The 15,104-nt window shown below is 38.0% G+C and overlaps 1 protein-coding gene across 9 annotated transcripts in view; it reads left to right on the plus strand.

Annotated features, from left to right (window-relative positions):
* Positions 1-15,104, plus strand: part of LOC124607083 (inositol polyphosphate-5-phosphatase A) — a 323,688-nt gene that overhangs the window by 183,086 nt on the left and 125,498 nt on the right. For all 9 annotated transcript variants that reach the window (XM_047139269.1, XM_047139272.1, XM_047139265.1 and 6 more), the window contains one exon: positions 9-98. In XM_047139269.1, coding sequence (XP_046995225.1) covers positions 9-98 — 90 coding nt within the window. The remainder of the gene's footprint in view (positions 1-8; positions 99-15,104) is intronic.

Raw genomic sequence — 15,104 nt, forward strand, 5'->3', positions numbered from 1 at the left:
GTTTGCAGAAACTAGCAGAGGGTTTGAGTCCAGTTCGTCTACAAAGCAATAAGAATGCTGATCTCACTAAACTGCAGTACCGGGACGGTGCAAGTCAGGTTAGTTGGAAGGCATGAGTGTATGCTACTGGTTTTTAGGTTTTTGCTCACTTACGCCTTCCCTTCCCTTTCCTTCCCATCCTGCCTACCCCATGCTGTGTTTAGGAAGGACACCAGGATTTGGTGTGTGTGGGGGGGGGGGGGGGGGGGGGAGCACTGCAGGAAGAGGACAAGTTTCGTTTCGTTCATTGAGCAATTTTACTGAGATGTGGCTGTTGTTTGAAATCGATCACTTTTTCTAAAATTCCCATTCTTCCCAAAACTCTAAGTTTTTTCTTACTAAAATAATCAGTCATTTGACTATCCACTACATGGCATTGATGAAGTCTATGCACTTATCAATTTACAAGATGGAAAAAAGTGCAGAAGTACTTATAAAATCATCTGATTTCACAACAGACAGCTCTTAATTAGGAGGAAAATGGCAGTTTGAAAACATTAAGAGAGAAAAACTCTGATGAGACCAGGAGGGAAGAGCTGACCGAAATTGCTGCTCGAGAGAGAGAGAGACACTGTCCAAAGCTACAAGGAGCTGAGATGATTAAAACTGAAGTAAACTAATAATAGATGACAGGCAGCATATAGGAAAAAATAAAGAATAAATTATGGAAAGCACTGAAAAGTGAAATAATACACAGAAAAAAGTGAGGGGAAAGACAAAAAGGGAAGGGTAGTAATGTATGTAAGTGGAAAAAAATTCTAGATTCCAGAGACAGACAGAGAAAAAATTATAGGAATGAGAGGAGAAGTGAAGTGAGACTATCAGTATGACAAAAAGGAGAACAAAATTAAGTTAAAGCAAATGATGTAAGAAGGTTTGTGTGGGAGAGAAGGCTGTTATATATAAAGTTATTAGTCTGTGACCATCTATTCTCATATAATAATTGACAATTATTGTAGAAAAAGTGTTTGTCACTCTTGGCTGTCACCTTGCTCCTGTAGGCTTGAACAGATAGCTCAGTATCAGTACTGAATATAAAGTCCAATTGAAACACACATTTAAGAGTAGAGAATCAGTTTTAAAGCATAGTAGGTGTAATACAGAGATCGACAAGGTGTAGAAGCAGGTGTAGGAAACTGCTTCATATGGTAGGCTTTCACTGGAAGGCAGAGTTGTAGTTATACCATATAAGTTGATAAATCAGTTGCAGTTTATCATAGGATTTTAGTGAAAGACAGTTGCTTCTCAAATACTTCAGTGCTGTGTTGTAAGAGTAAGTTGTGCAAAGATAGTTCAAAAGAAGTATTTGTTCACAGGTATGACTAAGAAATCAAAATATTCATGAGATGGGCGGAACAAAGTGTGAGAGTGTCTCACAACACTTTCACCTTCCTTAATGCCCAAGACACTCTTTTATGAAGGGAAATAATGTCAGCTGATCAGAGTTGTGTTGGCTTGGCTTCAATAAGGCCTTGGGAAGGAGGCACTCATTGATAGGAATGCCTGTATATGAGACATATTAATATCAAGAGATGTGGGTAGATTGTGAAGTGTCTGGTAAGAGGATAGCTGCAAAAAATGTTGAAACATATATTACAGAAGTATTTAAGAAATTTTAAGAAAAATACATTGCCCTTTGCTCATTGCCCTTTGATCATTAATCCTATCCAAATACCCATAATGGCCCAAAAAGTTAGGATTCTAACATAAAGCAAGTAATAGCTTAGCCAGAAGCATGATAGTGATGTGTATTAAAACCATTACTGTGTTGCATTAAAGCTCTTAGCCAAGGTTTGACTGTAAACTGAAAACCAACTTATTACTGAAAGATATTTTGGAAGTTCCTCCTCAGATTTGAAGCATGGACTCATATAAAAGAATAAAAATTTATTACCAGGCCAGATAAAAAAATCTAAGCTCCTGAATTCACAGCCATCCTGACATTGTCTGGAGATAGTAGATTGTTGTTGACTTTTTGCAGCTACACAGTACTTAAACTACGATCTGAAGTTCATCACACACAGTCATAGTACTGAGAAATAACATATACAAAAATGTAATTCATCATAAATAGGAATTCCTCTGACTGTATCCAAACTCTTTGGGAAGCAATACTGTCATGATATTTTTGTACCATATTATGATTTTACATGAAGCAAACAGTATGAGTAATGCTTTATGTGTTTGAATTCCTGCATAAAATAAGGAGGCATAAATGTTGCAAAAAACTGTTTTCCTAACTTTAACACCTAAAAATTCCAAGATACATATTTTCATATTGCAGTAAAATCATAAAAAGGTGACTGCAGGCTGAGAGAAAAAGAATAACAGGCATGCAGTTATTATATGCAGTTTTAATGTAAACTCCCACAGCACTTAAAAATGAGAATAAATTCCTGAAACTCCCTCAGCACTTAAAAAATGAGAATAAATTCCTGAAATTGGAATGCTATGGATGAAAAAAAAAACATTGTGTGAATGCGTGTATAATAAGAGAAAACAAATTCTCTGTCATTTTGAACATTTTTGAACAAATATGTCACCTACTTGGGAGAGAAAGAAAATGAATGTTTTGACTCTGTGTTTATTTTATATCTTCTGACAACTGATAAAAACAAAAGATGCAACAATGTTAAGCTGTGTTTGGTGAGCCCCCCCCCCCCTTTTTTTCTGTTTAGAAAATATGCAGGAGCAACATATATATGAATGACTGAAAACTGTAATGCTGTAATGCATGTAAACCTCTAGAGGAGGCCTGTGTCTGACAGTGGATGTCAAATGGCTTACGGTGTGTTGATGTTAAAACTAAATGACTTTCAGAAGAAAGCCTCTGTGACATTTACAAGACTAAAAAGCAACCAGTTGCAGATTGAAGCTGTATGATTAGCTGTGAAGTGTGTTAAGTTACTTCTATGATTAAATACTTCCTCATATCAGGGTTTCACTTATGGGATAATAATTGTGTGTTTCTATTGTGAAGACCCATTTCACTGAGAAATACTTTTCTCAGAAAATATTCAATGCAGGAACCAACAAATGGAAAGTTGAGATGGAATAACAGTAATATAGAAAGGATAAACAGATACTCATATATAGAGGAGGCACTGAGTCGCAGACAGACACAATGAAAAATACTTCTAAAATATTAAAACTTTCAAAGACCTCCTCCTGCAGTAGGAAATACACACACACACACACACACACACACACACACACACACACACACACACACACTCACACACACTCACAGTCGAACAAGCATAACTCACACAGTCATAATTACTGCCTCAGGGCACTGGAGCCCAACTGTGCCTGACAGAGCTGCAAACAGGGGCTGATGGTGGGGTTAAGAAGGTGACACGAGACAGGAAGGGGGAGGAATAGCAGGGAATGGGAGGCAGAAGATGTAGTGCTACCTGAGAGAGTGTGCAGTGACTTGGTGGAGATGGGATAATCTTGTTGCAGTGTCAAGAAGCTCTGCTGGGAAATGGGGGGGGGGAGATGAGAGAGGAGTAAAGGATTCGTGGGCGCATTGACAGGATAACAGTGTGTAATATTGGTGTGAGAGCAGGGAAGGGGATAGGTAGGTAAATGACAGCAACTAGTGAAGATTGAAGGGTTACAGGAACATAGGATATATTGCAAAGTGAGTTCCCACTTGCACATTTCAGAAAATCTGGTATCAGTAGGAAGCTTCCAGATGGTGCAGGCCATGAGTCAATCATTAAAGTGAAGCACATTGTGTTGAGCATTATTTTCAGCAACTGGGTGGTCCAGCTGTCTTGGCCACAGTTTCATGGTGGCCATTCATGTGGATGGACAGCCTGTTGGTTATCATGCCGACATAGAAAGTAGTACAGTGGTTGCTGCTTCGTTGGAAGAGCACATGGCCACTTTCTCAGGTGGCCCCGCCTTTGATGGGGTAGGTAGGGTTTCAACTACGTGTCATCATTCCCTAAAATGAAGAATATCCTCCTCACCCCTCCCACAGCAGTACTCCTATTCCCACCAAACCCATGCAATTCGCTTGTCTCCCTATACTCTTCCCATGCTCCCAACCCCTTGCTTCATATCCATTGCAATAGACCTAGATGCAAGACCTGCCCCCATACATTCTCCCTCTACCACATACTCCAGTCATGTCACAGGCATCCCATATCCCATCAAAGGCAGGGCCACACGTGAAAGCAGCCATGTGATCTACCAGTTAAGCTGCAGCTGCTCTGTCGCTTTCTATGTGGGCATGAGAAATCCCCACCCCAACACAGCATAGTTTCCAAACACTCCACCTACACCTAACAACCTTATCCTGTTCCCACGAAGTCCCCACCCGTACTCTGCTATTCCTCCATCCCTCCCCCTTGCTGCTGCATGCCTCTCCCTTACCCCCATTACCCACCCCTGATTGCTGCTCAGCCAGACACAATCAGGATCTTGTGCCCTGAGACAGTGGCCATGTGTTTCCTGCTGCAGAAAGAGGCCTTTGTCCAACCCATTCTTCTCATGTCATTTGCAGTCTTGTATGAATATGTATTTGGAAAACATCTGATGAGTGTGGAATAGTTCAAAAGAAGTAATAATAGATTAAATTGCTACATGCTGTGCCATTATGTCAGATATCTCATTTCTTATCCTTATCATTGAACAGCTCTGTTTTGCCATAAAAGTTCTTTCCATTGTGCACTTCAGTGGAATACTTCATTTAGCGATCTTTCCTTTCTTAGTATAGCAAAAATGGATTTATATCAGCTCTTCATAACCGAGGGTTAAGCATTGAGAACATGTCCATGAAATTTTTCTAACTGTCATGGCTTTATTTTATGTCATTAGTGAGAAGATTACACAGTGGTTAAGGTACTGGACTTGCATTCGGGAGGGCCAAGGTTCAAATCCAGATTAAGTTTCCTGTAGTTGAGACAAATGGGAAGATGGTTCCTTAGAAGTGTACACAGCTGGGTTTTTTCCCTCCTTCTGTGTCCAATTTTGAGCTTAATTTACGCCTCATCATCAACTGGATTGTAATGCCTGATCTTGCTTATTTCCTGTATTTTGTTGTAACAGTGACAACCACAAATCTTGAACTGGATGTAATGACTGCTGTTTGTTATGCCATAAGGATAATGGAATACATATTTTATTGTATGGCTATTTGTTTTCATTCCATGTGACTGTCATTCCTTTTCCTGATTTATTTTAGTAGCTAATTAAACACCTGTTGTGATGTAGTGGTAACATAATGTACTGTAGTTTGGTTGGTGCTGTACAGATCCCACAGTTTTCTTATTTGGGACATATCATCTTAAGAGGAATCTCTGTAGTAGAAAATTCTCACAACTGTCATCACTTCAAGTTTCGTGGAATGTTATAGTCATTCTGTGCATTATGAAAATTCAAAAGACCTTACAGATCATCCTCATCATAAGACATTTGACACCCGCTATTGGATAAAGGCCTCATCGAGACTTTTACAAGCATTAATGTTCAGCTGTACGTACATATTTTGCCGCTGCATATTTTCTGATGCCATCCACCTATTTTCCATTAGCTCATCATCACACTCTTCTTTTAGCTCTTGGAATCTAGAAAGGAACTTCCCCCATTCCTTGTCTCCAATCCATACAGATTCTTTCTCCCAGATCAGGACACCAGTACTCATGATGCCCTAGTCTTCCAGGGCCCAAAAGATTTTGATGAAACGTGGAAACAGTGCTTAACCTCAGCAGAACTATGCACACAACAGGTTCAGCATAAATCTAAATGCGTCTGAAGTTTGCATCCTGATCGCATTCTGGTAGGGACTTCAGGTCTCTCGTCAGTATTGTCATTTGTTGGTCAGTTTTTCTGAACCAGTAATACATTCAAGCCACAGGTTAGCAGACTTTGATTCATGTCTCTGTCTGTGTTGTAGCTTGGTAAGCAAGCCACCCACATTTGTTCTTAGTAAGCCATAGTATGAATGTCTAGATTGGACATGGTAATACACCCAGGTTAGTTCCCTTAATCCCCTCTGCACTATGTCTTCAGTAGTCGCCTTTTGCAGGCAACTTGTAGGGGATGTTTGATATTAATTGATACATCTTCTCATTTTACCCATCTGTTACACATGATGGGTATTACACATTTATAGCTGCAGCTATATCAGTGCAGTAATCTTCTATAGATTATTTGAAAGGTGTTTCCAAAATATTAGTTCACCTATACTTCTCGGAAAATGAATCTTGTACATACCTACCTGTAGTGCAGTAATTAATAATTATCAGCTATTAACGAAAGACATCATGATGCTGTACTAATTGACATAGTTTCTAAGCAACTGTGATGACTTATGTTATGATATTACGTTTTCCTCCCATTTAAGGGAAACTTCTCATGTCTCTCAGCATTAACTGGCTAACTAAAATACTTTATATCTGAAAGGCATTTTGCTCCTCTAACATCAATGACAACCAATGTGGGTATTGTAGATAAGTTGCATGGCTCCATTAGAAAAATGACAGTTGTGCTAGATGAGGAAGAAACAGACATATGCAAAAAACTAAATATGAAAGAAAGGCATTGTAGGAAGTGTATCATCTTACTGATATTTGGGGTATATTGAATTTGAATTTATGATAGAACTGGTATCCAGCAATGACAGACACAGGTTTACAACCAACTTGCCCATGTATGAGAATTACACATGTTTACATGTTGAACTTCAGTAAAACAATAAATTTGCATTGATCAACCTTGTAGCCCTAGGTGTAAAAAAGTGGGATCCTATCACATGAGTGGCATGAGTTTTTCCTTTAGCCAAGGATGTGGCTGATATTCCATCTATAATAACTACAGTGTTGACAAGAAGTTAAACCAAGGCGATGAGGAGTGGACAGTGGCATTCCCATTATATAAACTGTTTTTTGAAGCTTGATTGTTCTGCAAAAGTAGTAGTGCCAGAAGTAGGTAAGGCAACAAACGTAAACAGTTCCTGTTTCTTCTCCTATTGTTGTGCTCCTCTCAGCAAGTGCATTCAGGGATACAAAAAACACATTTACCCAGCATTTGACACATATGTCATAGTTATAAATACTGAAACATGTTTTACTATATTAAATATGCTTGTTTTAAGTCCAGCTTCTAAAGTTACATTTACATCACATTAACAAATGTACACATAAGTAGTTTATAATTTATTGTCTTCCCCTCCCCTCCCATTACTACATTTGGTAAATATTAAGTTTTTAGTTTGAAAGGCTACTTCAAAAAATAGGTTAATGTGAGGTATATCATAAAATTTGCAACAGGACTGAAAACTTTCAGATTGGAGCACATTACCCTTGTGTGAGACTTAGGTGCAGATACTAATCCTACACTTTATAACTTGGTCCCATTGGGGAATATGCTGGGAGTGAAAGCTCGTGATCGGTTAGTAATGGATTGGCTCATGGGACACGCCCAGCCTTTTCCTCCTAGGCTGGGCATCTTACAACTTATAAAAGAAATGAACATGTAATGGAGTAATTCATTGCAGAAGTGACATGAAAGCAAGTAATCAAAAATGAAATTTTATTGCTATGAAATAATGAAGTTTTGTAAATTATATGAACAATCACTATGCACAACATTGCATGTGAACTCACACTATATCCTTAATGGCTACTTATTGTTATGATGCCTATTACTGTTACATAGCCAAAGTTGGCAAAGATAGTAAACATTCCAGACTGGCATGGAGTTGGTCGACTTTTGCCAATCAAGGACCAGCCAAATTAAGATGTGTGATTAGTACAGAAATAATGTCTGCTACACACTAGGGAAGTGTAATAGAGCCATTACTGTTTGCTGTACATTAATGATGTAGCAGCTTGCTCTGTTGTAATCTCAGCTGTTTCATAGATGGTGTGATAACCTATGGGAAAGTGTTGCCTGGTAAACATTGTAGTAATATCTAGGTATGATTCCACAAAATAGTTGACTCATGCAGAGGCTAGCAAGTGACTGTTCCTGTAAAGATATTTAAAGCAATATGCTTATGAAAATGAAATAGTCTTTGACTTCCAGCATTAGTGACTCGTTAAAAGTCAGTCATATCATAGAAATACAGAGAAGTTATAGTGTAAAAGATAATTGTTGAATGATAAAATAGGATCAGTTGTAAGGCAATTTAATGTCACATTTTGATTCATTCATAAGATACTGGAAATTGCAGTTTGTCTACAGAAGGTATTGCTTACAAAATACTTATTCATCCTCTGTATTAGTTAGGTGTATTGGATAGCTATAAGTGGATTTTATGAATATTATTCAATCTACTATGTAGTGCTCTTTTAGTGACAGTGGAGATAAAATCAGACCAGTGAGGGCTTACAGAAAAGTATACTGGTGAACATTCTTTCCATACTCCACAAGAACAAATGAGGGGAAGCCTTAATATACAAAATAATTAATCCAGGACATCTTAGAACTTGTTCTGCTAACCAGTTCCATCTTTTGGGAAGGGATAGCCCTAGATTTCTCTGTCATCTATTTTCTTAGTACTTCTTCATTTATTATTTTTCTCAGGCCACTTAATTTCCACTTAATTTTTAATATCCTTCAACAAAGTGCAATGTTGGACTCCACATATGTTATCTTTGAAACATCTTACTCAGTCCATATAGTATCACACGTCATTAGAGCTCCTACACTGGTAATCCTGTCTAGGTCATACCTTATTTAAGGGTTGATGAAAACAGTGTGGCCTTCGTGTCTTCATGACATGCATGTGCTAAATGCAGAAATGTGAACTATGGTGATCTTGTATCCAAACAGAGCCAACGAGGTGTTATTCTTTTGTCGCCTGCCAAAGGACAAACACCAGTAGATATTCATTGTAGAATGAAGACAGCGCATGGGGCAGCATGTCTGCTGAAAACCAGTTGTGGAACGCTGCTGCTTCATTATAGCATACATCCTCATATTGCAAATGTTGTAACACAAAAGTTATGCTGAATCACGTGGGCGATATCAAGCACCCGCCTATGGTTCTGATCTCTCCCCGTGTGATTACTATGCCTTTGGTCCCTTAAAAAAGGCCTTGAAGGGCCAACGATTCCTGTTGGATGAGGATGCTTAGTAAGCAGTTACGGACTTCTTCAGGCAGCAGGACATTGTTTTACCAATTGCGTATTTTAAACCTGGTGCATCAGTAGGATGCCTACCTTAGTGCTTACTGTAATTTTGCCTGATTGGCATATCGGTTCTGGAGTGTACAGTCTTCGAACAGAAAATGTTTTATTGCCCCCTCACATTTGTGATGTTTTCCTCACATTGGCCATTTTCCTACCAAGGCAGCACACATTTTCACTTCTTTTATTATGCAACCCATTTTTGATCATAACCAAATCATCATCTTCTTTCTGCTATTCTCATTTTATCATTATGCTCATGATTTAAGTTCTTTCATTTGTATGCTCTCACATTTTTGAGAATAGTTCTATATGTGGTTCACTTTGTCCTTCCTGCGGTATCTCCAACTGAAAATTGTCGAGGTTTGACACTTTCACACTGGTTAAAGAAACGTGATGAATTGTGTTGCTTGTCTTTGAATATTCTTTGCATCTTTTGTTAATCAAACTTGATAAAGATCTAAGACTGAGGAACAACATTCACTTCCTTCATAGATGCATTACAGTTTTTCAAGATTCTTCTAGTGACTCTCCATTTGGCATCTGCCTTCCACACAACTACATTTTTGACTGTCCTACCCTAAATTTCTCTGAAAGCATGCCCTTGTATATTTGACTACTCACACATGTGTAAAACCATGTGGTCCAAGAACAGCCTCACTTCTTCGCAGTAAGTGTAAGGTTTCTTTAGATTTTGCTTATGTCTTCCCATTTAGACTGATGTATAGTATGAGGGTGGTTTGAAAAGTTCTCAGAACAGAATAGAGAAAAAGTACTTACATCACTGAAACTTTTTTTTATATTTTTCAATGTAGTCTCCTTGTAGATTAATGCACTTGGTCTAATGATTTCCTAGTGCCTTGATCCCCTATCAGAAATGAGTTTCCTCCAGGCCTGCCAAACAGTTGTCAACTCCGGCTATCAATTCATTGTTTGAAGTGAATCTTCATCTTCCAAGAAAAATTTTCAGTTTTGTGAAGAGATGGAAGTCTGACGGCCACATCAGGTGAATAAGATGGATGTGGCAACAATTCTTACCTTAGTTCATGTAATTTTGACGTGACGACGGCACGTGTGCGGGCATGCATTGTCTTGTCGCAGCACCCATCTTGCAGGTAATTTTTTCATTTCTGTGTCTTCAGATAAAATGTGACATGCCCTTTGAGATGACATCTGGAAAGCATGAGCAGTTTCACACACTTTCAGTTGGTGATCCTTCGTGACCATTTTGTTCAATTTTGCAGTTATTTCTGGAGTAGTGACACAGCTTGGCCGACCACTGTGCGGATCATCATCTAAGCTCTCCCGATCAAATTTAAATTCATTTGTCCACTTGGCAACAGTTGAATATGAAGGAGCAGAGTCCCCCCCCCCCAGTGTATTCTGGAAATTGGCATGAATGTCCTTTGCTTTCATACCTTTCTTCATGAAGTACTTAATCGCTGCTCGAATCTCTATTTTTGTTTTTATTTATTTATTTATTTATTTTTTTCGTCTTTGCAAATCACTATGTAGGAGCAACAACAAACAGAACCACGTCACTGCCACAGCTCTCTTCCAAGAGCATTGCCATGGCACGTGTTGACAGGCAACAGTCCAATGAATATCATGTGAACAACTCATCGCTGACCTCTCGTGGTGATTCCAAGAACTTTTCAAACCACTGTCTTACAAGGGACAGTCAGAAAGTAGAGATCTTATTTCTTTCTCCTTCATTAAGTTGATAATGTAGTAATTGTGAATTTGGCATACTTCTGCAAACCTTCTTCTAGAAACTACTCCAGTAACTGCATCCTACATTAACAGATGATAGCTTTGTACAAATTTAGAAAATGGGCAACATTAACATATGCGTAAGACATTATTCTGTGATTGAATTCCTTACTACAGAAGGTGAAATGCCTAATTACATTCATGAAATCCTGAAGCAGGTGCATGGAGGTGACACTGTGAATTACAACACCATTAGCCGATGAGTTCTTCACTGTAAAGAAGCTGAAGGGAAACACAGTTGGCTGATGCATTGTGCAGTGGCAAGTGAGCAACTGCACTGACTTCTCACAACATCCATCGCAATGACCAGATCATCCAGCCATCCATGTTGACCACTTGGTAACAACATATGAAATATGTAACCATATGAAAGCTGTGTGATGGCCTTATTGAAAACTGGTTTGCTCCATGATTTGTACAGCAGAGTATCAAAATTGTTGACCGATTAAAGTGGCAAGGGAAGCAATTGCATCCAATCTGCAACACTACCAGACTTCCATCTGTCCAGATGACATGGAGAAGCTCATGAGGGCATACTTTAAAGATGTGGAGACCTTGTAAATTCTGTGTGTCAGTGACTGAGGAAGCAGGAGCATGATTTTTACTGCACAGGTATACATGCTTTTGTTTCATGGTGGATGAAAACTGTATGCAAAGATGATCATATTGACAAGTGACATATTAATAATGAATGTTGTAGCTGTTACCCTATATATATGGTTTACTTTTCTTGTAAAATAAAAATAAAAAAGAATGGGAAGAATTACCGTATCACCGACCCTCACACAACAAAAAAATCTACTATCGTATCGTTCACATTTATTTAATTTACCAGGTAACAGTTAGCATTCTGAAATCTGAAAAACACTGAATCGACAGTGACATTATTACCTGTTGTCTTATGGATGTCATAAACAAAAGATCAATCTGGACTTCATGCAATCTGTGCTCATGGAAGCCATGTCAGTTGTTAAAGAGGAGTTTTTCTGACATTGAAAGAAAGGAAAAGAAAGTATTTGTATGCAAACATAACATTTCTTCCATAAAGCTACAACTAAACTCTTAGGAGTTCTTCTGACCTCAAAAGAAAGAAAGGAAAAGAAAGTGTTTGTATGCAAACATAACACGTTCCATAAAGCTACAAGAGGACACATGTTCCATAAAGCTACAAGTAATTGACATCAGTAATATCAATCTGTAGTACTGCACAGCAGTTCTCCAAAGATTCTTGAAAACTGTATTCAGCTGGGTCTTCTTTTTGCATATATAGGACATTCCAGTGCTCTATGAAAACCTTCTCTAGGATAGGTTCCATTCTTTAGCATAACAGATGTAAAATCTAACAGGTACCAAACACGTTCAGTGCACTCAGTTGCGGTGATCAACTTTAGTTGTGTTTCATGTCTGTGACAACATATCAATATTTCTTTCTTTTATCTGTGTTATCCTTTATTTATTTTTCCTTTGGAGAAGAAATGTAGTATTTTCTGCTCTCTGTCTCTTTACTTCCTACAGTTCTTGTCAGTAATTGACATAAAGTCCCCAGAGAAGGTCCATAGTGACTTACAAAACATATTTTTACTGTCCATCTATATGCTTTAATTATTTTGAAAGACCAGTTTTGGCTCAACATGAACCATCCTTAGATCCTATTGTATTGGTTACAAGAGTAACACATCCAACTTTTGAGCAAACTTTACATGTTATGTCACAGGTTTAAAAAGAAACAGTACATTTCATGGGCAGTATGGTCAATAAGCAATGAAAGAATGAGCTTGATTTTTTATTGACTGTACGTAGGACCGTGACTATCCATCAATTAAGATTGTGCTTTCAAATTTATTAAATCTCTTTATAGCTGTCATTCCATTCATTTCTGTTACATTTACTTTTTGTTTATCAGTAAGATTTCAAGGAAACTGTGCCATCTAGATGCAGACCAACAAAGCACACATTTATTATAAGAATGACGAAGTCTGCCACATCAGGCCAACACCTGTGTCACATGCAGTGTCCAACTTCTGCAGTTCCTGTGCCATTTGGTTAAACTGTACACTATATATGCAAATACTACTAACTTCATATTCTTTTCATGTTACTTGCAGATACTAAAGGCTACCCAGCAGCAGCAGCAGCAGCAGCAGCAGCTCTCTCTTTATTCTAACATTTCTCCATATCTTGTCAATCCCCTTGATCATGGATGAAGATTTATGTAGGAATGTCTATCAGTGTGTCTGAAATAACATCACAAAAAGTGTTTCTTTGTATCAAACTTCTTTCCATGTGCCAATTGTAATCCACGTCCTCCCTCTTAAAGTTGTTTATTTTCTGACATCCTCTTGCTACATCTAAAAGGCACAGATCTTTCTTTCCTGCTCCACCGCGTAACACTCTGAAGTACTAGAAAAGCACCGCCATGGCTACACACACACACACACACACACACACACACACACACGGGGGTTCTGTGGTTCAGGACAACAAAGCAGAACATTATCTCAGTTGTCTTGTCTTGAGTTTGTACCAGATAAGCAGTAACACAATAGATAAAAATAACAACGTGCAGTTGTGGGAACAAGAGCCCAACCAGTGAAGTGCATTGTTTGTTCTTTGGACGAATAGCTGATTTCTCTGGTTTTAAGTTCATTTTTTGTTTAGAGCTGTGCTTCAGACGTTAATCAAAGCAAAATAAATGTTTCTAAGTATATGTGGATTTGATTTTTGACCTACATAATTGGTAACCCCAAAAAACAAAGAATATACAGCAAACCAGAGAAATTAGCTAAAGTGATTAAAGCGGTATATGTCATAATAGCACCCCCGCTAGCTAAAATAATCAACCAATGTTTTGAACAGGGGTGCTTTCCTGATGTGTTAAAATATGCCGAAGTGAAACCTCTGTTCAAGAAAGGGTCGAGGCAAGATATGGGAAATTATTGCCCTATTTCTATTCTCCCAATCCTGTCAAAAGTGTTAGAGAAAGTAGCTGCAAATCAGATCAAAAATTTTATCATAAAAAATGATATTATTGTAAGTAACCAATTTGGATTCCAACAAGGAAAAAACACACTGGATGCAGTAAATAACTTTATTGAGAAAATACCCAAATCATTGGATCAGAGGAGTAAAGTCACAGGTATCTTCTGCGATCTTTCAAAAGCATTTGACTCGGTGAACCATGACTTGCTTATCTACAGATAAAACAAATATGGGATTAAGGACAAAGCTCTGAAATGGCTCACATCATACTTGCACAACAGAAAGCAAAGGGTGTCACATCAAATGCAGTGAATTATTATTGTAAATGGAGTACAGTATCACAAGGTGTGCCTCAAGGCTCCATTTTGGGGCCAATCCTGTTCCTATTTTATGCAAATGACTTGCCCATAAATATAAATTCCCCATCAGTTCTGTTTGCGGATGACACTTCTGTTTTAATTGAAGATGATGCAGAAAAAAATCAGAGCTCCATTGTGAGCACAATGGGTACTCCAGAAAACTTGTTCCAGTTAAATGGCTTGAAACTGAACATTGCAAAAACCAATATGGTACATTTCAAATCCAAACATTTGAAATGTGTGGATCTTAAAATACATTATCACAATCATCCTATGGAAGAAGTTAACACAGTCAAATTCCTAGGACTAAATGTGGACAACAACTTAAACTGGAGTACACATATTGAGTTCCTATCAAATAAACTAAGCAGCTTTGCATTTGCAGTGCAAATACTAGCAAACTCTACTGACATGAGTACATGAAAAATAGCATATCATAGTTATTTTGAATCTGTCATTAGGTATGGTATCATTTTCTGGGGGAATTCAAGTAGTGTATCTCGAATACTGAAACTGCAAAAGAAAATTATAAGATACATGTATAGTGCACAACAAACAGAATCTTGTCCCCCATTACTTCAGAACCTGCAAATCCTAACAGTTCCCTCCATATACATTTATGAAATTATAATCTTTGTACACAGCAGACAAAAATTATTTGAGGGAAATCATTTTAACCACACATACAACACAAGAAATAAAAATAATTTTGTGTTACCCACACACCATTTGAAATTACATGCACGAACTCCACAGTATATGGAGATGACAATATATAACAAGCTAATGGGCAAAAATATATTTAATA

Source organism: Schistocerca americana, chromosome 3, assembly GCF_021461395.2.
Source record: "Schistocerca americana isolate TAMUIC-IGC-003095 chromosome 3, iqSchAmer2.1, whole genome shotgun sequence".
Lineage (NCBI taxonomy): Eukaryota > Metazoa > Arthropoda > Insecta > Orthoptera > Acrididae > Schistocerca > Schistocerca americana.